The sequence below is a fragment of the Coturnix japonica genome, chromosome 2 (genome assembly GCF_001577835.2).
Source record: "Coturnix japonica isolate 7356 chromosome 2, Coturnix japonica 2.1, whole genome shotgun sequence".
NCBI lineage: Eukaryota > Metazoa > Chordata > Aves > Galliformes > Phasianidae > Coturnix > Coturnix japonica.
Window position 1 is genome coordinate 23,757,388 of NC_029517.1, and position 23,847 is coordinate 23,781,234.

The 23,847-nt window shown below is 38.7% G+C and overlaps 2 protein-coding genes across 9 annotated transcripts in view; one reads left to right on the forward strand and one right to left on the reverse strand.

Moving 5' to 3' along the window:
• Positions 1–1,628: 1,628 nt before the first annotated feature.
• Positions 1,629–4,979, reverse strand: NDUFA4 (NDUFA4 mitochondrial complex associated). The gene is made up of 4 exons (XM_015853651.1): positions 4,609–4,979; positions 4,159–4,247; positions 3,759–3,819; positions 1,629–1,849 (listed from the first exon to the last, which is right to left on the reverse strand). The coding sequence occupies exons 1-4, from the start codon at positions 4,648–4,650 to the stop codon at positions 1,793–1,795; spliced, it is 249 nt and encodes an 82-aa protein (XP_015709137.1). The 5' UTR covers positions 4,651–4,979; the 3' UTR covers positions 1,629–1,792.
• Positions 4,980–23,436: 18,457 nt separating this feature from the next.
• The window catches only part of PHF14 (PHD finger protein 14), a 170,403-nt gene continuing 169,992 nt past the window's right edge, over positions 23,437–23,847 (forward strand). For 7 of the 8 annotated variants that reach the window (XR_001553076.2, XM_015853575.2, XM_015853571.2 and 4 more), the window contains exon 1: positions 23,437–23,611. Coding sequence is in view for 7 of the 8 variants with exons in the window: in XM_015853575.2 (XP_015709061.1) it covers position 23,611 (1 nt within the window). In the remaining variant the exon portion in view is untranslated. The remainder of the gene's footprint in view (positions 23,612–23,847) is intronic. The other variant, XM_015853574.1, reaches the window with a different exon arrangement.

A 23,847-nucleotide genomic window follows, 5' to 3' on the forward strand; every position in this document is an offset into this window, starting at 1 on the left:
AAATAATGTGGAACTTTAACAAAGATTTCACACTCTAAGAAAATCCAGTTTGGGGATTGTAATGCTTCTTTGTTCCAAAGCTGAAGACTTAAGCAAGTGCTTATTTTGTCAACAACAACAAAATAAATTGAACACAGACTCACAATTGGTAGCATGGCCTCAAGTTTATGTAAGCCTGAGAGTTCAGCTCTAAAACATCTGCAAAACTTAGCCCCATACAGCTAAAAAACAGCACAGAACACTTGTATGACAATAACGGATTAGTGGTTGAGCTGGTTGAGTCACACAAAGTACACACAATTGTTCATTTTATTTTCTTTCTGAAAATTGCTTAATACTTTTCAATTAATAAGTAGTTGAAGCATTAGAGCAGGGGAAAAAAAAAAAAAAAAAAGTCTTACATTTATTAGCTTTAATTTTGGCAGTCAATGGAATCTACTGCCTGATACTATTTGAAGTATGACAGAAGCGTGCCCCCAAATGCTCCAGAAAGGAGCAAATGCCCCTTTACTGGCCTTCAGAATAGTTTTCAGTTTCAGCAGCAAGCATGCTGCCATTTAGAAACAGGAAAGAGCACTGAATTAATGGCCTTTTTGTTTTCTAGTCAATTCATGTTTAAAGCTATAAAGAGCTTAAATATCTCTCTTAATTTTAATACATGTCAAGGGCAAACAAGGCCGCAAATGAAAAAACACAACTGAATCCAACAAAAAGGTACATCAACAAAAAGGAGAATTTTTTAAAGCACTGCCAAACAAACCACATCCAACCAACTTGCAAGATTTTCTGCATAAAATGTGGAATTTTTTCAGATATTTGGTGTTTTGCAATTGCTTAAATAATTTTCTTCTCCAGTGAATGTTCTTGCTGCCAAGGTCGAGTCTGCCCTTATTATATATTTACACTGACAGCTAAGGTTATCCAGTTAACTCCACTGTCAGCAGTCCATCTAGTTAAAGAACTAGATACACAACAAAATAAGGACAGCTGTATTAAGTTCACAACCCTGAACCACGGAAGTACCAACTTTCTACAGAAAAGAACCGAGCATAAATTACAGACATGCAAATATATTTTCTTCCTGCCTCTCCGTAATGAAGCTCGGCTGAATACCAAAACAAGGACACAATACTTCTGAAACTTCTTTTTGTTTAATACAAAAACTGTAATTATTTCTTGAACCCTGTGCCTTTTTCTGCTGATTGTATGCTTTATGACCTTTAAAAGTAGGATCCATTGGAAATTTTAATTATGTTCCTAGCATTTTACTTCTTTAGGTATTTAAGATTGGCTTCTTATTAACCAACTATGAGTTAAAAAACAAAGAACAAAAACAGAGTTCCACAGAACTTTTTTTTTTTATTTTCAGAACATATGGAAACATCTGTTGCTTTCCTGTTGGGCAATGACTTGTCCACTATATAAAGCAGCAACTAGAAAAATTTAAGTGCAATTAAAAATATATATGCACACACATTTAATCATTTGTTCTCAAGTTCTGACTTTAAGTCAACAGTGAGTATTATGCCCATCAAGACAACTTTCAATTCCTGTAAAGCAAATATGAATCGGTGTTTGTCAATGTCAGGATGTTCTTATTTAGAGAAATTAAAGCAAATTGAAGACACTTCAAGTTTCAGACATTTATTAAACCCCATCAAAACACTTTCAAACACATGACCAAGTGCAGCGTGAGGCATGTTTGAGTATTTCCTGGATGATTAAGCATGGTAATTGTGCGGACAGCTTCCGGAAGACCTTTCTGTGCGGCTCGTGGTGATGTGCGTGTTCTTTAGAAGTCAGGACGGTCCTTTTTGAGCTTACTGTAGTCTACATTAACTGAGTAGAACTAGGCAAGAGAGATAAAAAATAATAATATTGACAAGAATGAGAAACTTGATGATATGATATATTCCATGGCATTTATTAAAAACATGTATCACCTGAGCTTGTCAGAACAACCAAAGAAAAACCCCACAGAATCTCTTATTTAATATCCGGATTAGAAGTCCATGCACAGCACTGTTCACACAGCACTGCTGGGTTTATCTTGTTTTCCCCAGATTTCGGTGTTCCTATTTGCTGAAGGCAACATCAAGCTTGCCAAGTAGCATAAAGGATTGTAAATGTGAAAAAGCAGCATCACAAGGGAATATTTAGAGCAGTGCTGCTAAAACCTAGTTTGGTTTAAGTAAACTTAAGTACTTCAGTTAAATGTAAACTAGATCTGAAAGAAATTGCAAAGAAGAAAGAAGGTAAGAGCAGGTATAAAGACCCATTTTATATTAATAAAGTTGGATCCTGTTACAAACCATTTAAAATAGTCCAGACAGTTACTGAAGACAGTGAATTTACATACTAACAGGGTATTTTGGACTCCATGCCTGAATCATAGAATTACCCAGGTTGGAAAAGACCTCGAAGACCATCATGTCCAACCACAACCTAACCATAGTACCCTAACTCTAACAGCCCTCTGCTAAATCATATCTCTGAACTAACATCAAGTATGTGACTGTAAAGAAAACAACAAAAAAAAAGCCCAGAACTGAAAAAGAAATTAAGATTCCTTTAATACATTTAAATTACAATCTTTCTCTGCAACTCACACAGCAAAAACTAAGTTTTCAGCTCTTTTCTTTTTAATATCGACTTTCTCAGTCTTTCCAAAGAGAATACAAGTTTAAAAAACAAACAAACTAAAAAACCTAATTTCATCAAAAGCTAAAGCTCACTGTTTCACCAGTGCTTTTTACTGAACTTCTGCCTTCCCATTTCCCACAGTACAGCCTTGGGAAAAAGAAATCCACAATGATACACAAACCCAAATATGGTAAATTCTGTGGTTGTATTTGTATGCTAAGGCAGATAGGAATGCTACATAAGGCATGCTCTTCTTAAAGGAATTCATGCTGTGCACTGCATTGAATTTGCCTTTTAGATATAAAGGAAAAAGCAACATTCCAGAAACGATAATAAAAATAAAGGGAACCACAACCTATTTTATTCTGGAGTGTTTTTTCACTTATCTGAATAACTGGCATACTAAGATATAGTGCTGAGCATACACTAACAGAAAACACAGTATGTTTGTTTTCTTAGTAGTCTGAGGATAATTTTAGAACTGTGCTTAACAGAAGACCTTAATATGTAGTAAGAGTACCACTTCTGTGTAGTACAAAAATCTTTACAAACGTGTTTCCTCATTAGCTCCCTGAAATAGATTGAATATCACTTAAAGAAGCATTTTATTGTGTCCATTACTAACAGTTTTCAAACAATTATTTTCAAACTGTACAAATGCCAATTAGTTTACATTCAAATTATTAGTTATTATTAGCAGTTAATCTTAAAATTATAGTTTATATTATAAACTGACATTATCCTACTTTGCTTCCCATGATAAAAGGCCAACAGTTTAGAACTCTAAAAGGTTTAGTTCAGAACTTTTGGGAGGAGATTTTGTCCTCCTTCCTGTCATGTTTTTCTCTGAGCATTATGCCACTAGTTTATTCTCCCACAGGTATGAAATTTCCCTTTCTTACACTAAAGCAGACACCTGACTGCTATCAACCAAAGACAAGGTTATGAAGCTCAAACAACTCTATCTGTTATGACTTCAAAAGACAAACCGTGAATTGCACAGCAGAAGAAACATACCACTCATGTAGCTGCTTTCTAATAAACTTAAATGTCTTAAAGGAGTAAGCTATATTTTTGGTACTATGTTTCCTACAAGTCTGCGGTTTTCATTTTACCTTGTACTGGTCGTTGGGAGCCAGTTTATTCCAAGGTTCTGGATTATTTTTCTTGTCCCAGCTATTGAGAGAAATACAGAACATGAGAACATACTCAGAAAATTCACATTACCTCCAAAAACAATAAAATGTATCTGTATACTATGGTTATTAACCATGCACAGTCATCTATCTAAATAAAGTTTCTGTAGAAGAAGCTGCAGTTCTTTGTCAGTAACCTCTAAATATTGTAAGGTGAAGTTGCAAGCAAACCTCCAAAGCAAGGAAATAATCTCGCAACCCATGCCTGTAATATGGAGCTAGATTTACTAAGGCCTCCAGAAACAAAGACCAGCGTGCTGAAGTTTACATTCACATAAACAGCAAGATGACTGAGCACCGTAAGTAACTGTTTACATACCTGACATCAGGGTTGAACACTGCCAAACGCATGACGTACAGAGCTGCACCAACGCCTCCTGATCCAATGATCACAAACAGAGGAATCAACTAGAACAAGAAAGACTTCTATGAGATGTAACAAAACGGTATTACAATGAGAATTTCTGATGACAGTAGTGACAAACCAAACAGCCAATTCCCATGTTCTGAGTTGTAGAAACTAACATGGAAAAACTGTTTCCATTGAACACGTTCTAGCAATACGTTTCTCAGAAACATTTGTTAGGGAGAGAAGATGTAACCAAGAAAGATAGAGGTATCTCGCGTTGAGCTGGTACAGGGCCACACACAGAAGGAAAAGGCGGTCAGCGGGAGGTGCCCACCCCGAGGCCGAGGCACAGCGAGGAGAGGGCGCGGAGGGAAGCGGCCTGGGCGGCGCCGAGCCGCCTCAGCGACCGCGGGTACTCACACTGGGGTGCTTCTTGGCGTGGCTGACGATAACACGAAACATAGCTGCAGCTGGCGAAGGCCCTCCTCGCTACCCCGCTTTTGAGGCCGTCCTGCCCCTTCTGCTGCCGAAGCCCAATGTCACGGGAGGCCCCCAACGCGGCAGGTGCCCGCTTCCCGGATGTAGCAGCTCCGGCGGTTGCCTGTTCGCCTGTCGCTAAGCCCAACCCGGCCGGCACCCCGCCGCAGCACCCGCGCTAACGTCGCCCCTCGTGCTCTGCTTCCATACAGCCCCCGGCCGGCAGGCAAGCAGGCAGCGCTTACCGGGCGAGCAGGCACCTCCCGGGGCACCCCGCGAAGCCACCGGCTGAGGGGAGCCGAGCAGGCGCCAACACCGCTCCGCCGTGCTGCAGGGAGAGGTGTGAGCGGCGCCTGCGCCGGGGCCTTGAGGGATGGCGGGAGGTGCCGCTGCGGGCCCTTGGGGGCTGCCCTGGGCCTGGCCGTGCTGACCCTCCCGCGGCGTCTGGGGAAGCGGCCGCCTGGAGAGGGTGTTTGTGGAGGCTGCGCGGTTTTGCTTGTGTCTCACCAGTTAAAAATTAAGATTGAACAGAACGGGGTTTTAGCACCTCGAAGGAAAACGAGAAATACGCCATAAATCGGCCGTGTTCGTGGTTCTGCTGCAGCCGCTGTGGTGAAAACCGGCTGCGTACACAGCATTGATGGGGACCTTTTAACATTGAACGTACACATGATACAATGTGGCAGGGATGTTTATAGTGAAATGGCCCATAGATTGGCCGAGTAAGCAGAGTAACTTGAGGTGATTGCCAGTGGTTTGTGTGAATGCGTACCAAAGTAGAACTCTGAAATTAAATACGAATGAAATAGCAGAGAACAAATATATTTAAGCAAACGTGTCTTTTATTTCATTTACTAGTTCCAGTTACTCACTTAGCACCTTACCAAGAATCATCTTGGATTATCCCAATCACAACAGACTCTAATGAATGCCAGTGTTTCTCATCCATCATGCTATAATCCAGCTTCTTCCAGCTTGTCAATCCATTTAATCTATCACAGAATCACAGAATGACCCGGGTTGGAAGGGACCTCAAGGATCATGTAGTTCCAACACCCTTGCCTGGCAGGGCCACCAAACATACACCTTTACTAGATCAGGTTGCCCAGGGCCCCGTCCAACCTTGAACACCTCTAAGGACGGGGTATCCACAACCTCCCTGGGCAGCCTGTTCCAGGGCCTAACCACTCTCCTAGTGAAGAACTTCCCCCTAACATCCAACCTAAATCTTCCTTCTTTTAACTTAAAACCAATCTAGCTAACAAATAACCATGCACAAGAACAGATGCTTGCCATTGGACACATTCAGTGCCTCATACATATACACTGGACAAGTCGCTGAGTGACTGTAGATCACAGCTCAAGTCATGCTATCAATGCAGTTTATCTGTTTTCCTTGGTGCTGATAACATAAGATGGTCCATAATTAGTGTGCATCAAGACTTTTCTAACTCCTTCATTGTGTAGTGGGGACAGAATAATTTGTGTCAGAAGTAGTGTAGTCAGTAGGATGAGGGAGGTCTCTCTGCACTTGGCAGTGATGAGGCCACACTTCAAGTACTGTGTTCAGGTTTGTCTCCTCACTACAAGAAGGACATTGAAGAGCATCCAAAGAGCAATGAAGCTGTGAAGGGCCTGGGGCCATTTCTATTCTTTGGCCTTCCTGCTTCTAAGGGTTCCTTTCTTAAACTTTATCTGTTATTATGAATCATAACAGATTCATAAGATGTTCCACAGATTTCTGCTGTCTTCTATGAATTCTGGCTTTATTGTTACTACTGTTTTTACATTAAGAGTGATCAGTTATAGCCACATCTGATCTCCTAAAGAACAGGAATATGAAGTCATAATAAAATCAAAGGCTTTCAGAAGAATTGCACCCTTGAAGTTTGACAAAATCAGTTGCAAAAATATCAGCAAAGACAATTAGAGTCCTTTTTGAAGGTACATATTTTAATTGGAGAAAAATATGAAGGAAAGACTATTACATTCAGTCACAGATCACTTGATTTTGAATTAATCTATATCATCAAGGACGTTTTTCTGTTAATCACAACAATGAATAAGCTGAGGATTTTCTTTAGGAGATAACAGTTCTGGTAAAAAGGTAAAAACCTTTTGAAAACAGTTCTTAGAGAAAACAAATACCATCTTGTGTAGTTTCCATGGAAATAAGTAGGAGGCATTACTTTTGGAGCCGTCTACATATGTGATAAAGAAATGTTCTGCCTCTTCTTTCATTTAGGCCTGTCAGCAGTACAAGATGATAATGTTTCTTGTCTCTCTACATTCATTAAGAGCACACAGAAATCCTGGTACTTTGTAAAAAGTTGGAAGGAATTTATGTTACACAGTATCACCTACTAGCAACCATAGAAGTAAAATGTCTGTGAAATAGAATGCTGGAGATCTGGAAAAGAAAACAATGACAATGCTTGTACGTTCAATTACTAAGGGAAGAATAGTTTTAAAGAATTTGTAATCCGGTCAGTAAGTCAAGGAATAATATTAACACTGAGAACAGAAAGCATTTATTTAGTTCAAATGTATTTATGTATATAACTTAAAATCCTTAAATTATATTAAAAAAATACAACCTGTTTCCTGGATTTTCACAATGCTATTTGTAAACTTAAAGTTATTAACCTTAATTTACAGAGGTTTCACATTGATACTGCTATTAAATAATAATGAAAGCTTAATAAAAGAAGCCATGTAGACCGCTTTAGCATTAATGCACTTATAGTTACTTTAAAACAAGTAAATGTTTTCTTTAAAATAAGGAATTTTATTTTAAAGTGAAAATACATTCTTACATTTTACATTTTAAAGTGAAAATACAGTTATTTTTCCTACAAACAGTGAATAGGAGAGTATGTGCTACTTAGCAAAAGTAAATTATCAGCAATGAAATGAAGTGAGGATTTCCTTTCTTTCCCTTTCTTGAAGTTAAGCATTTTCTAATGAGGAATACAAATATTTAAAATTCTGAAATTGTCCTTGAACAAAATTTGTGTAAAATCACATTTCCTTGCTGTCATAAACAGGTATTGGTGAATCTGCATTAAAAACCTGAAGGGAAGTTCTTTGTTTATCCATGTGAAATATAAAAAGAATCAGTGAGAAGGATATTTCTTAGAATAGAAAAGCTATTAAAGTGTATATTTCACAGGGAACCATGGGGCTATCTAGGTTGTTCATGATGGAATATTGAGCTGTTTTACTTGTCAGCAAACAGATTCAAATCTGGCTCAATTCAATAATAAATGGAAGTCATTTCCTTCTCTGTAGAGAGAGATGGAGCAACATGGGCTGAGGCAGCACCTCAGGTGACAGATCCCACGGGAGCAACTGAGTTAAAACACCTGTCACCAGTGAGGGTTATGCTCAGTGTATTGGGAAAAAAAATCCCTTGAAAGAATTCCATGGTTACGAGATGAAAGGAAAATGGAAATAGAGACATATGGGACTAATGGGACATTTCAGAATGGATGAAAATATTCAGGTTTAAAATACCAGCATTTATAAAATGCGTGGTTTGTATTTATGGTTGTTTAAAACATAAAATTCCCTGACTGTTAGGAAAAAAAACCACAAAGCAAGAACAGGAATGACATGGCAACAGCAGAACAGCTGAGAATCAAACATCTAAAATAAATAAATCCTGGTCTCTGCTCGCTCTCTAGAGAGCAAATCTCAGAAATAGCAGGTCTTTCAAATGTACTGTAGATCTTTAACTTGCTGAAACTTAGGATGAAGAAGCATAAATTTCACACAGCTTGCACCCTATCTGACCTGCAACCCCAAGAATTCATTAGAACAATTCCCTTATGTTTTTCCAGTTGATGGAGTCAGAAGAGCAGAGACGGCAACAAAAAATGATAGGCTTATTTTACTGCCTATTTCAAAATAATATGAAAATAAAGCAGTACCTATAGTCAAAAGATAAGCTTAACAGTAAAGAAAATAAGCAAGGTAATGCATCTAATCATTACTATGTGAGGTTAGCAATAACCTTTCTTACCTCATGGTGAGAAAGACCTCACCAATTGCCTTATAACTTTACCATCATCCAGATCCACAGTTGCTGGAGAGCCCCGGTTGCAGCAAGGATCTGGAGAACCTGTCCTAGCAATTGGGAAGTCCTAAAGATGTGTGTCCACCCTGTAGGTGAGGTCTCCAAAGTCACTGCAGACAGGTCCAGCCTTTATAACGCTGAATAACCAAATCTATGTATTAGTCAGGTGGATCATCCAGTTTCCTCTTTCTCCTATTGGTTTTCCCCAAAAAACATGGCCAGTGTTCAAGGAGGAACCAAGGAAATTGTGCTATCTATTTTGGTGTACCATAGGTCTCTTTGACCAGACAAATGTCTGCCCAAATCCCATGCATCATGCTTAATTGAGTAACAAACATTACAGCAGAGTTCCCTTGTGATCAATAAATATGCAATTTGACTATTAATACTGCATAATAAGCATCATAACAGAGCTTCTGTAGATGGACACCAGAATATACATTCTCATGCTGACATGGCAAAATGTGGATAAATGACACCTTATATTTGCAATTAATACAGTACATTAGATACACTGTGAGGTTGAGATGCTCATCTATCAGTCAGCTTTGATTCAGGGCCTGTCAAGCCCCAGAATATCTTCCCAAAATGATGCTGACTTGCTGTTCTTTTATAGACAATTTCATTTGTACAATTGCATCCAAAGGCAGTATTGCCCTTTAAGCTGCTGTTGTTTGATTTCAAAAACCATCAGACCACTAAAAATAAAAGTTTAATATATCAATTCCTAAAGCAAAAATCTTTACTAAAAATGTTAGTAGTACCTCAAACTGTTAACTAGCTGCTACATCAACTATTTAACAATATTTTAGACAAACTGAAAGTGTTTCTAGTGCCTGTAAATGTCTTGAAACTTTTGGTTCACCATCTTAATCCAGAGGGTTAAGGGATTCTTCTTAATTTCTGCTGTCAAGTGAAGGGGATTAATGTTTTTTGGACCATTCTGTGCTGTTTCTTCTAGATGTGCTTGTGAAGAAATAGTTCTTACAAGTCCTCTGCTCTGGTGTTCCAAGTTCAAGCTAGCCTTCAGTTAAGCTTTAGTTTACTTACACTTCTACACAAGTCTGATTTTTATGCAGGGAATCCACGCTGACTGAGATAACAGAGATAACACATTTTCAGGTCTGGCCTGACAGGTTCAGTCTACCAAAAACTACTGTATGTCATCTGCTGTTGCTACTTACAAAAAAAATTGGTCAAAGTCTTATTTATCTATTTATCTATTTATTTATTTATTTTCCCCTCTGGAAAAGAAAGGTATTATTCTTCACTGGAAAGAAATAATGTGGTATTGACAGCCTTTTCCAGGACATATTGCTGCTTAGCAGAAACTGATGCAGCTGGAGTGACTTAAGCAGACAGTCTGGGAGCAGCACAAGCAGCTTATAAGCAGCTTCTAACATGTGACAATGCAAAGAAAATGCATAATTGACTGTGCAACAGCTGTAGGAAATGATATGTGAGATTCCATGTTTACTATGTATTCCAGACATTAAAGAGAACAATTTAATGTTAACAAAGAAACATGAAAGCAGCATGTTTACAAAGTATAGTCTTACTGCTGTGGCAATAACTGCATAAGCTGTGTCAACAAAGGATTGCACAGTTAGAACAGTATAAATGGATTTTGTGCTGTAATTTGTTTTTTCTGTATTTTTTTCTTTAATGGAGGATGTCAGTATTTTAATAGAAATACAATTTATAGAAAGAATAAGGCTCCCAAATCTAGCAGTTTCAGTAAGCTAAAGCTTGTTCTCATTTAAAACAGTGATAGAACCCTTAGAGTACAGGATTAGAAATCATTCTGAGCAAGCTATTTTCTACAAAAGTAGATTGGAAAAAATATCATCTGTCTTCAACTAACACGAGTCATATGCTTTTGTTTTCTTTATGGAAGTGGTAGACAGGGATTTTTTGTATTTATGATCAGGAGGGCAGATACTGCTGTTTCAGAGGTAACTGTCATTTGTGTAAATTCCAGAGAAAATGTTATTTGCCTGTGTTTTCTGCTGTAGTTTTTAGGGGAGAGTTATGTTTGCAAAGTAGAAATGTTTACTGAGTACAAATTGCAAGACTGTTTTGAAACTGTTTATTATTTTTATACACTGCGACAAGGAAACTTTAATCCAGCTGCTAATACTAAATGACAGAATTATTATTGATTACTTTAGTAGTAAAAGGATGAAAGTGGAGCATGTTTTGCCGTGTTTCAGTGAATGAGAGTACTGTGGGGGAAATGTATTTCACAAAATGTTTGACATCCAAATGTAGGGTTTAGTTTAAGCAAGTATATCCTCTGAAATAAGTAGAAAGATACAGGCTGGATGTAATCTAAAACAGAGCTAGAATAAATTGTTCTTTTAGGATGTCATCTATAGCCTTTAGCAAATCACTCAAGATGCAAGCTAATACACAGGGATAGACTTCCCTTGTATTTCAGAAAGTAGTTAAAACTCAGACTGTTGTTACCCCTCAGAGCAAAACTGGGCTACCTGCAATATCCTGGTGTGAACCTGGTAAGACAAGGCCAGCCTGACACTGTGCAAAGACTTGGGTTCCTCCTACTAGGGCTATGATCTCAGACCCTGCAAGAGGCAATTGTTTTTGAAAGCAGCCTAATGTTGCAGGCAGCTGCATTTATAAATTATGGACATATTGGCAGTGGTTTAAACCCTTTTCCCGGCTTTGCTAGCTGAACTACAATTTAGACACAAGCAAAATCTCTATGGAGGGGCATAGAGCCAGGTTCTTGTAAAGAGGCATGTAGTGCATCTCCAAGGCATTACTTTTTCACACTTACTCTCTCTCCAATTATCACATTCACTTGAATCATTAGTACTTTCTGCTGATAATTTCTAACATAACAGAATGTGAAATCCAGTTCCAGCTTGTCTCCTTTCTGGAATCTGGACACTAAAAGAATGTACTGTATTCACTCCAATTGGGAGAAAGAGGATGGAACATGTTTTAGTCTGGATACAGATTAGAGTGCTGTGTTTTATGCTAACACATCTGCCACAAATTTTGAGAAAATATATTTTTGTCTTTATAATCATTTATCTAGAAATATAAAAGATAACTAATGAAAAAATAAATTAATTCCTTTGACTACTCTTGAGTTTTGCTCGGGAACTTTTTGGAACCTCACGCTCTGTTAAAAACTATGAATCACTGCTTTTCAAGAGGTAGTATTCCCGTATTATCTTTTCGCTAACTACAGTTTCATTTATATGTAGAGAATTATATTACTACATTTATGAGAGAAGGATAATAACATATTTTTATGACTAAGTCCATCATCCTTCTTTGAAGGATATATACAGTATATCTCTTAAATTGATGTGTACCTGTAATAAGACTTCTGAGAAGGAATTTCTGATGTTATTTGGACAGCAGTCTAGTCTGAACTGAAAATTATGTGAAGGGAAAGCAACAGAATATTTTGATACATTAAGACAACAAAGAGAGAACAGGCAGAACATAAAGAACAGATTTAATGAAAAAGAAGTTTCATAGGATACTTTTTTTTTCGTGAACAGTTGTTTTCATCTTATATTGTGCAAGAAATCAGATTAAAGACAATAGAGTGTTGTATTTTTTCAATTTCTTAGTCTAAAAATGTTTACTCCTGTCTTCCACTAACTTACATGTCTGACTAACTTACAAGCTTGTATACTTTGTGATGCTACTCCAGTGCTGGCTCTGCCCATCTGTTTTTTTCTCTTTGGGACTTGCCCTTTAAGAAACTCCTCCTTCAGGTTGCCGTCCTTAATTTCTAAGACATAATCACAACACCAGTACATGTGAAAGAGCTGTCCAACAAGCATATGTAGCAATTACTAGTGGATTCAGACACCCAGTAGTCTTACTTTTTCTTCATGGAATGCAGAACAGATGTGGATAAAGTTAATACATTTTTTATATCACTATGCCCTGCAAGAATGATGCTCTGAAAAGCAATGCCTTTGACAAAAGATAACTCTTATATGAGATGCATTTTTCACAGCCCTCTCCAGAGCAGAATCATAGTAAATAATAGTAATAATAATAAAAAATCGTGTAAGTAAGTCAGTCTAGAGGTTAACTATTTGCAAAAGAAAAATAAATAAGTCTATAAGAGAACTTCCAGTCTTCTCAAACTTGGATTCATTCTGTTTGTTTCTAGATTAAAATGAGCTTAAATTAAAACTTGGCCAAACTGAAATTATTCGTGTGATTTTAATTCAGAAAATTCCAGTTCAATGAATTTGAAAGAAGTAATGTTTACCTACGTAGATTGCTCTGAAAGTAATGCCTCATTTATTTTTTGTGAAATCTACAACATAACGCTATTTGATAGAGCAAATTCTCAGCTACTATTTTTTCAACATAAATACAACAATTTTTTGCCAGCACTGAACAAGAGCAGCTCTCATAGCTGCATCTTTTAAAGAAACAAATCAGGACAGCAGGACTTTTTGTTTCCTGTCTCTCTTTCACCCCTGGATCAGAGGGAAAGAAGCATGACTTTGAAAGTGATAGGTCTTTTAAATCTACTTTCTGGTGTACTGTTTCATGACTGGAATTTGGAAGAGAGATAAAGGTCATTTGAGGGACAGCAAAAAAGACTGTGTAATGTGCATTCCAAGATTTTTTTTTTCTTTTTTCCTTTAAGGTCACCTTAAGTCACAGGATAGAAATAGTGAGAATTCAGACAGGTATGGTCTTATTCCATGCAACAGCAAAGGATATACTGAACCACTAAAGCCAAGGTTACACAGCCATTTTAATCCACAGTAAGCTACTCAAAAAGACAGTTTCATCCATCCTTTGGATATGCATGTGCCAGCACCAGTTTACATTAGGCTGTACAAAAGAGACTAAAAGGTTTTATCTGGATCAATTCCAGCTCATTGCTAATGCTCATAGTACACAATGTACAATACTACTGGTGTAAAGGATGTTAAAATCATCCAGGAGAATGAAATGGGAGAGGGGCAGTGGGGTTCTGCCTTCTCACTGTGGCAAGACTGAAGTTCAATGTGTGTTTCACCTGCATCTGTCCCACCTGATCTAACGTGAACTGCTCCAGAGCCAGTAATGTGCATTGGATATACTGGCCTTGGAGCCACAGGACTTCTTCATAGAGTAGCTTTCTGTCATATAAAGAAGTAATCTGACTCACTGTGATTTGGGTAATTATAAGTTTGGTACTGGTATTGAGACTAGAAGATGGCAGTTTCATGTGAAACTGCACACTGCCATCAATGGGACTAGGGAGACATCATTACGGTTAGACATTGTGTAATTCTGTAATTCTCACAGTGTAATGTGTACTTACTCTGTGTAAAAATAGAAATTAACATCGCTGTCGGATGATGTTTAGCCTACATTTATTTATTTATTTTTTGTAGAATGGAGTGGAATCTTTTAACGAGAAACCTTGCTCATGTTTGGAACTGGATCGATGAGGATTTACTTAACAGACTCATCTCCAACTCAATACCACCCAAACCAGAAAAGCTGTGCATTTGCCTAATGCCAAGCTATGTTTCAAATAATGTACAATAAAAAAAAAAGTCTGTGTGTTCCAGATGCAACAGGTCAACACTAAATGTCTGGCTCCACGATAAAGCATTACAGTAGAAAATCTGCTTCTTCTGTAGAACTGCATGTGCAGGACTTCATAGTCCTCAAAACATACTTGAAATTGACCCATTAATATTAAATGAGCAGCTATTATTTCTCAAACGTTTTTGCATTGAAATATTCATTTCAGAGTAGTATATCAAACAATTACACAGAGACTTCTGAAGTCCCAGCTGTAATGGGCTGTTCTTGGGAGCTCTGCCATCGAATAGGAAGGAAAAATCTCTCAGAAATGTGCAAAATCAGTTCACCTTCCCACATCTGCTTCAAGGAAGCTGTGCTTCTTGCCAAGCAGCTGATGGTCACTGGCCATATGACTGGCCTTCACTGTGGCCTATTTTGTCCACCGCCACAGAATGAGATGAGATCTTCCAGCTCTTGCTGAACTTCCCAGGCAAAGTGCCAGTATTTTTGCCACATGCTGGCAGTACCTTAACAAAGTCTTGGAAACTTTTTCAAAGCACAAAGAAAACTGTATAAATGCCATGATGAAGTGAAACTCTAGCATAACTAAATGACTTTTATTTTGTAATAAACTGGATCTTAAATCAGCTCAAATTCTCAAAAATATATTTTTCAAGAAAAACCTCCATAATTTGAAAAAAATAGATTAGTTCCTATAAATTCTGCGATGATAACAGATGTTTTCTGTATTTTTGCCTCACATTCTGCTAATCAGTGAAATAATTAATATTAGAGAAAGAAGCGAATGGATTCTTAAATGTCACGATTACATTTAACAGAGGACATTAAAAGCAGTTATTTCCTTTCTTTATTGCTTACTGGTTTTATTATTTCATTATAATTTTTCATACAAATCCAAACCAGGCCAGCTCAGCTTCTTTTGTTTACAGATAATAACTAAATAGAATTTAAAAGGAAGCTACAGAACCCCTGTCAGGAGAATTTATAGCAATTCATAAGAATTTTTGTCAGTACAGCTGAAGCATCTTTTGTCCTCAGTGAGACTGAAACAAGATTGTATTGGAAGAGCTTTATGTGAGAAGGGTCATTGACACGTGCAATCAAAGCAATTATTCTTCAAAAATTAATTAACTTTTTTTTCTAAATCCGAGCCCTTAGAATATTTCCCATTAGCAACAGCAGGTCTTTGCTTTTTATGTTTGTTGTAGCAGATGTTCTTTACATCCCAGATTTTTTCAAGACCACAGTGACATAGCAGATGAAAGACTGGGTCTGCAAAAAGTGTATCAGGTAGTGTCATTGAAAGTCTGAGCCAGAGCCTTCTGAAGTTACTGGAAATTGCTGGCTTATGCTGACATTTTTCATAGCTCGTTAAGAGGGAGTGAATCTTGATTATTAAAAAAGAATGGAATGACATTCTGTATTTGCATTGCATGTAACTTTTTTTCCCCAAAAGAAAGGGGTATTGGTGGAATAATCTATCATTGCACATACACGTCTGGGTCTGTGACCCCGAGAGGCTTTCAGGCTTCTATAGTGAATACCAGGCAGCAAATCCACTTAGTAAATAGGCTTCTAAGGAGTGCTGGGAAAGGGTAACTGGCTGTGGTGCACCAGAATGACAAAGGGAAGAACATTTAGGCAAATAAGAAGGAAACTGAAGACCAAGATTTCTATGACAGTATTCTGTAAAATGATACCTTGCCCCTCATGCCACCATGGGAAGAGGTAGAAAGAGAGATTTTTGTTATCTTGACTGGATAGTGCAAGGAGGAAGAATACAGGTACATTATGAATTGAGGACAACTTCAGGATGAAAGGAGTACTTTATCTGGAATTCAGCTGAATGAGATGTTAGGAAGCTGCAAGAGGGAGTTGCTATGTAAGGGAAGGTGAGCCAGGAGCTGATGGTGACAGCAAGGCAGGGATGACACAGTGACACAGTGCCAGCAGAAGAAAAGCACACGTGATGGTCACCGGGGTCAGCCAAATGTCTGATGGTTCCAGCCAAATACATTAGTGACAGGCAGGGATTCAGTGGAATAAGACCAAAGAGGAACAAGACCAAGCACAGGCAGGCAGTCATTGTTCAGGCAGAATCCATGACTAAGAGCTGAGCTTAGTGCTGCTTCAGAGCCAAGAGCTCTCTCTCCAGCAAGTATTCTCCCAACTGTCTCTCACAGCTTTTCTCTGGAGTCTGATCCAAGGTTGCAAGGCTGCACTGCATTGCTGCTGGGTTTGAGCATGAGTGGCTGAATTCCTTCAGGAAGAGCCTGTACGTGCAGGCACTAACAAGGTGAATACTGTGTGATGTTTAGTTTGGCATTGTATATCTAGAAAGAGATAACTGAGTGTTTAAAACAGAAACAGCTAAAGAGACAAAAATACACAAGAGCATATTGTTCTATGACAATGCTGCTGCTGAAAATGAAGTCTTCTGAGCTCTGTATTTTACAGTACTGAATGAGTTAAATGGTGTAATTATTACATGTGTGTTACATAAATGACTTCCTGAAGAGAGAACGACAGGCACATATTTAAATCCTAAACGAGTCAAAAATAAGATGGAACAGGAATGTTCTCCTTTACACACACCAAAAATAAAATGGCATAACAGACTTTTGGGAAGAAGACAATCAGTGGAGCACTGAAATATTAGGACAAAAAATATACATGAAATAGAATTGTGCAAAATATCGGTGTATTTTCAAGAAATCAGAATCAAATGAAATGAACGAATGAACCACCTCAGTGAGTATCTTAGATAATATGAGGAAGCTTATTAATGACACATCTGAGTGGGACAGTTTAGGGAAAGAGGCATGTAAACGCATAGAGAATACTATATGTGAAGCACAGCATCACTGCTTAACAGATATGGAAGTGACAGTGAAAAGGTAAAAGGAAGCTGAAATCACTCTAGCAAGGTAAAGGAGACTGTTACAAAAAGGAATAAATCCTTCATGTGGCTGGAACTGTATTTTAAACAAGACAATGCAAAGTATCATAAGGTCTAGCAGATTAAATGGAAAAAAAATATATATCATTTATTAGGTGGAATGGAAAAATGATTTGAGGATCCATTAGATGAGAGAATCCAAGTTGTTACTAACTCATGTTTCAGAGGCAGTAAGGAACATGCCAGAATCCGTCGGGACAACTGATGGTTGGTAGGAAGTGTGTACTTAGATAGGGAAATGAAGGGGAAAAAAAGAGATTTTTTTTTTTTTTTAGGGAAAAAAAAAAAAAGATGCTCTTCTCTCATGGGAGAGGGCTCAGCAGAAAGACTGAATTTGAAGTTACTGTGGAAGCAGCTACTAATAAAATATTAAGAAAAAATATAAAATACTGAGATAAGATACTAAGAAACCACTACTTCTGCAAGAATTCTGAAATAACTCATGCATGGAGCAGTTGAAATACTCCCTTATAGGACGGGGTAGTAAATAAAATGCCAGATGAAATTCAATCAAGATAAATGCAAAGGAAGTGAAATGCAGTGCAGATAAATGTAAAGAAATTGATGATCCCGGGGAAAAGCAATTCTAACTTCACAAATGGAATGATAGACACTGAGCCAACTGGTCTCATTTGAAGAACAGGAGCTTGGAATTTGTTTCTTAAAAGTGCTAGTTCAGTGCCGTGTAGCAGTCAGTGCACACTCCATATCTCAAAGGTTAAAGATTAGTAGGAAAGGAATAGAGAACAAACCAGAAGATGTTCTTAGACAACTGAATAAATGCATAGTTTCTCTGCATTTCACTGCTGTTCTTCCTTTACAGGTAGGGATGTACAAATGCTGATCTGAAAGTAATGCCTTCTATTTCACTACGTTGGCCCACAACATCAGTTGAGGATGTTGGTGGTATGGCAGTAGAGGTTGAACCTTCCTGTCAATATTGCATTACATTTTGTTCCTATGTGACAGGTGGCAGCAGAGGGGCAGTCTGACAGAGTGGCGTCTTACATGTAAGTGCATATAAACAAAGGTGTGTCACTGAATTCCTCTGTGCAGAAAAAATCACATCCATTGATATTCAGCAACACTTGCTGAATGCTAATGGAGACCAAACAGTGGATATGAACACAGTGAGGCAGTGGGTGGTAAAACACTGCAAAACAGTGGGTCACCTCCACTGGCGTAGATTTTAGGAGCACAACATGCAGGAACTTGTTCATGGCTGGCAAAAATGTATAGCTAAGCATGGTGCCTGTGTTGAAACATAGTGTTTTGTAGCTGATATTTTGTTCTGTCCCTGTTACTGTGCTCTTTGTATCTGTTTTAGTTTCCACAGAAATAAATCAGAGGCATTACTTTTGGAGTAACCTAAATATTAAGTTTGGGAAAAAACAAAACAAAACAAAACAAACAACAACAACAACAAAAAACCCAACCTCATGGAAGGAAAACAAGAATTACTAAAGAAATGAAATGAAACAGCTTCCCTGTCAGCAGTGACTGAGGGGGCTGGAATTGCTCAGCCTGGAAAATGGAGGAGCTGACAGATGGAACAGAACATCATAAAAGCCAGATTCAAAACATGCAAAACGATACTGTTGCCATACACCGGATGGTAGACTCATAGAGAGTTCTATGGAATAATATGAAAGGTTCATTACAGACCACAACATGGACAACGCACACCTGGATCAAGAAAGTCTCACAGCTGAAAATAGTTGGAAGTTGGGAAATCAGTGGAAACTATAATATATATTTGTTCTGTGCCTGCTTTTCACTGGCTTTCTCAGAATCTGAACCAGTACAACACTTCTATGGTCTAATGCTTTAATATTTATGTATTATTATTAACTATTATTCTTCATTATATGGCCAAATTTTATACAGTCAAAGAAAATATCACTTATCTGATGAGCTTGCTGTTTGAAAATCATGTAAACTTATATTAAAATGAAAATTTTAAATACAAACTCTTACTATTTCTTTTATAGCTTTTATACATACAAGCTTTAATCCTGACTCCAAGTTCTGCTACATCACATAAACCATAGAGAGAAAAACAATGCAAACATGGCAATACAGAGTAATAAATAAATAATAGAAAATAATACTATTCCAAACAGATTTGGAATGTAAGCACGGGACAAAAAGAAGAAAGGGATGGCAATGACAGAACAGTAAAAGTAAATGTGAGACAGTATGAGAGACAGTTCCATTGAACCTTACAACATATTTGGGAAGCGTGGTGGTAGAAGGGTGTTTTGAAAGGAAACACAAACTGAGTTTGCAGGTATTTACATGGAACACATTCTGAGTACGAATGATGCCTGTAAAAAAGTGTCTGTCTTAAAATGTAACAGAGAACAGGAGGCAATACACTGTGCAGAACAAATATGTATGTCAAATGTCATCTGCCGTAAATAAATGGTAGACAAAAGAAAGAGTAATCTGTGAAGTGTATTGAAATCAGACCCAAGTAATTTATGACACATGCAGCAGAGGAGGGGAAATCACTGGAGGGATAAAATGGAAAAGGAACATGGTGGAAGCTGAGAAAAAAATCATTACAATAGATATGGCAACATCAGAATTGCATTTTCAAAAGCCAGGCTAAGGAATATTGATGTAAATGAGAAGGGAGATGAGCCTAAGCATGATTTTTTTTTTCTAAACAGGGAGATAGGAAAGCTGCACACTGGATGTGTTTTGCACTGAATCTTTAAGACATACCTTTAGTGGCAGAATCTGCAGTGAGGTCAGAGTTGTGAACAGTGTCCTCTGCGTGCAAGTGAATGACAGGGGTGGCGTCACTGTGACTGCAAAAGGAGGTAAGTGACCCAGGGGAAAGGAGAAAGGTCTCTGCTTTAGCTTTTTCAAGCTTGAGATGACTATGATTTACAAAATGGCATTTTTATTAAGTTAAAATAACCATTTGGTGGAGGAGCTGCAGGACTAGAACTCCACACAAGGGCTTGCTGAGGTTTGTGTTTCAGCACTGGGAAAAGAGAGTAGGAGTTGACTGCCCGTGAGCCTCTGTTTGAGCATGGGCAACGTACATGGGACCTGTCTGCAGCAGAAATAGACAAATCCATCTTTGCCTATCCTTAGGTTTAACACCTGCATCCCATACCAGCAAGAAAAAGGGGGAATGGGGCAAAGCTCTATCTAAAAAATGAAAGAAGACACACATTACTTTGTGTGACAGTTCCCACAGAATCAAAGGTATAAATAGCCCTATTTCTAATGTTTCTTAACCCTTGCAATCTTAACACCTTATTTATTTATATTTCAGAAAGTTTTCTATTGCAGATTGGTATGACCATTTTAGTTTTCTCAGATCTTTTACAACATGAGTGCCATATAATCAGCAAAATCCATAATTAATCAAGTGAGGCTGAGACTGGCTTAAGGAGTGAATGAAATGTTGGTATACATGAAGGGAACATTGCTGGCAGTATATGACTGCAGGAAACCTTGTAGAAATGTGTAGTTTATTACTTCAAAGTCTTATTGTTCATAGACTATTGATGCTGATTTCCATCTCTTTGTGATTTAAAATAGTAAATATATCTGATTCAGTCTTTTTATATTTCACCATAAAATATGAGATAAAAGAGCAGAGATCACAGAGAGGTGCTTGCTGTAATGGTGCAGTTAAAGAGTGAAAGCTGGAACAATTCGCTTTGGAAAGGTACTTGAAAAGGTCAGTCTCCCTACTACAGATGGTGATGTTTTGATGGATAAAAAAGAGTTTGCTGTTTGGATTTAGACAGGTAGGTCACGGCTTTAACTGTCTGCTCACTGACAGGAAAAAAAATAGATACAGTTCCTCATAATATTATTTCTCCATTCACAGTTGATGGATGAGTTAAAAACATACATTTTCTTCAGTTTATTCTCTAGGTGAGGAAATGTTGTATTATTGTATTTCTTTCTTTGAAAACATGACACTTTCATTAAACTAAAGATGATATTTTAAAGTCAGTTTATGTGAATATAACCATATTCTCTGCTGATTTGGTATTGTATAACTCTCTATAAAATTGCCTTTACAGAATCACGACAAAGATTCTTTTTTTCTTAGGGCAAAAGTACAGTTAGAAGATATTATTTTCTCTTCTTCTCTAGTAGTTGAAGAGTGACACTGAAATGGAGATTCAGACACCTGCTTTGGAAGCCGGCTGTGCACTGAAGAACAGAGCTGGAGAGAACCATTGGAATGTGGAGATAATTGAAAGACCTGATGTATTTGACATGACCTGATATACTGAAGTATTTCTAGAAACTTCTTAGATGTTGTGCTAGTGATGGAATTGCCATGACATTTTCATACTGGATGTGCTATTTCAGTTCTTTATAATTTTGCTCTAAAAATTACCTTTTAAGATAATTTGTGTGTGTGTGTGTGTGTGTACGAGAGTAGCATTCAAAGGTGCTAAGCTGACAACACTTACCATCTATTTAATGGGCATGTATAGTGCCCAGCTCCCAGCAGTGTGCCATTAACACCTTATTTCTTGAATCAGGAAGGCAGCTGCACATTTTAATATACTTGGCTATCTGCCGAGATTGACAAAGGCCTTGTAAGAATACAAAGATCAGACATTTCCTCTGAAGGTTTCTTTCTTGTGGAGCATTTTTTTTTTTTTTTTTTTTTCCTTTTTTTTTTTTTTTTCAATGACTGCTCACATCTTTTAATATGAAGCATTCTGGCTTTCAGAAATTTTTTTTTTTTTTTTTTTTTTTTCCTTTACTTGAAACAATCTGAATCAACTAAAGGGGTTTAAAATCTACTAAGGGGTACTTACCATTCTGTTACCATTCTGTAGCTGTTTTAATAGCCAGAAGCTTCCACAGAATAATGTCATAGACTGTATTTTTTTCTTAAGCTATTTTCTATGCTATAAGTTTTACATACTTAGAATTATTGAATTAGAAGGACTTGCTGCTAAGTCTTATCTTTGTAGTGCTCAGAAGCTCGAGGAAACAGTGAATAAATATTAAGTACTTTACACTTCTTGTACTTTTATTGATGTGGGTTTTTTTTTTCTGTTAATGAACGAGGATGAAGCATGAAAGCTGACTACAGAAGACAACAAAGAACGTGCATGACATTTTCAGAAACAAAAATAAGTGTGAATATTCCTTTAGAGGACGAAAAATGGAGAAAGGAGAAAGAGATCTGGGAAATTAAAGAGTAATTGATGTTAGGTGCTGAGATAAAGCACATAGGCTGAGAGTCATAGGAAGGAGCATGAATAGGGGAGGAAGGCATAGCTGGGCACAGTGAGGCTGATAAAGAGGACAGGCAGCCACATCAGCTACTTCTGGGTCACCTAGATTTGCCAGGCCCACACAGGTAATAACTGGAATAGTCCTAGCACAGCAGACCAACCCAGCAAGCTGAATCAAAGCCTGGACGATCTGATGTACATCTACTTCAACTTTCATGTTTAGAGGAATTAAAAGTTTGTCCACCACTATGCAGTGGTCTTTCTCCACCTTTCCCTGTAACCTTTCTGAGTTCTCCTGCCAGTTGTGATTGCACGTACCAGTATGGGCCCACAGATAAAGGGGGCCAAGCCCCTCTACTGGTCCTATTAAGGCTGAAATTTTAAGTGAAGAGGGATGGGGATTCCAATTTACCAGTTAACGGGGGAAAAAATAGGAAGAAAAAAAAAGGAAAAAAAAGTAACAACACTCCAGGAGTGCAAAGCTGAGACATATGCAACCCCTATGGGAACAGGAAGGTGATCACAATTTTGAAGGGAACACTAGACTGCATGGGTGGAGAGTGTATGTGAGTAGGCGTGATAGAACCGGAGTCAGGAATGGTGTATTCAAAAAAGGAAGACTAACCATGAATGCTCTCCGTGTGTTTAATAGAAACAATCTGTTTAATAAAAACAACCTTCCACACGGGGGAACCGAGGACACCCCAGTGCTTTTTGCTGAGGCGTTCTTCCCCATCAACATGACTCTGAAAGGCACGCCGTGAACGCGCACAAGACCTTCCCATTCTACCATTCCAAACGGAGTATTGGGCCGGCACCCAGCCCCTCTGATCCCCCGCCCCCCAGACGGCAGGAGAGGCTCCTCGCTGCAACCGGGCGGACTACGGGCAGCATCCGCCCCCTCCTCGCCTTCACCTCGCTACACGCAGGCGCAGCGCTTTGGCACATGCGCCGTTGGGCCGACGACGGGCGGGCGAGGGTCTGCATCCGGGTCGCCGCCGTGCCCATTGTCTGGGGAGGGGGTCCGGGGCTCAGCGCTCTGCACCCGACGGGCTGAGCGGCGCCGCGCTGCCGCCGCCTGGACGCTTTCCCGTTCGCCGCCGCTCACCTGCGCAGCCTTTAGTAAGTGCTTCTCTGCGGCTCCTCCCGCCCCTTCCCCGGGGAGAGCGCGGAGGCGCTCGGCGGGACGGGGGCAGCCCAGCATCTCTTCGGGGTGCCGGGCGGTTCGGGTCCTCGTCCTCTCTCTGCCGTGCCGTGTCTCCGGATGGCGGAACGCCTGGAGGTGCCGCAGGGAAGCGGCTCCCTCCGCTATAACCCGGGCCCGGGGAGGTGCCGGTTCCGTCTGCCCGCGGTGCCGT

Excerpts from the sequence above, each read along its gene's own strand:
- NDUFA4 (XM_015853651.1), bottom strand. The coding sequence starts at position 4,650 with ATGTTTCGTGTTATCGTCAGCCACGCCAAGAAGCACCCCAGT. Across the intron at positions 3,820-4,158 it reads GTGTTCAACCCTGATGTCAG|CTGGGACAAGAAAAATAATC; the intron begins GTATGTAAACAG and ends TTCTCTCAATAG. Across the intron at positions 1,850-3,758 it reads CTCCCAACGACCAGTACAAG|TTCTACTCAGTTAATGTAGA; the intron begins GTAAAATGAAAA and ends TCTCTTGCCTAG.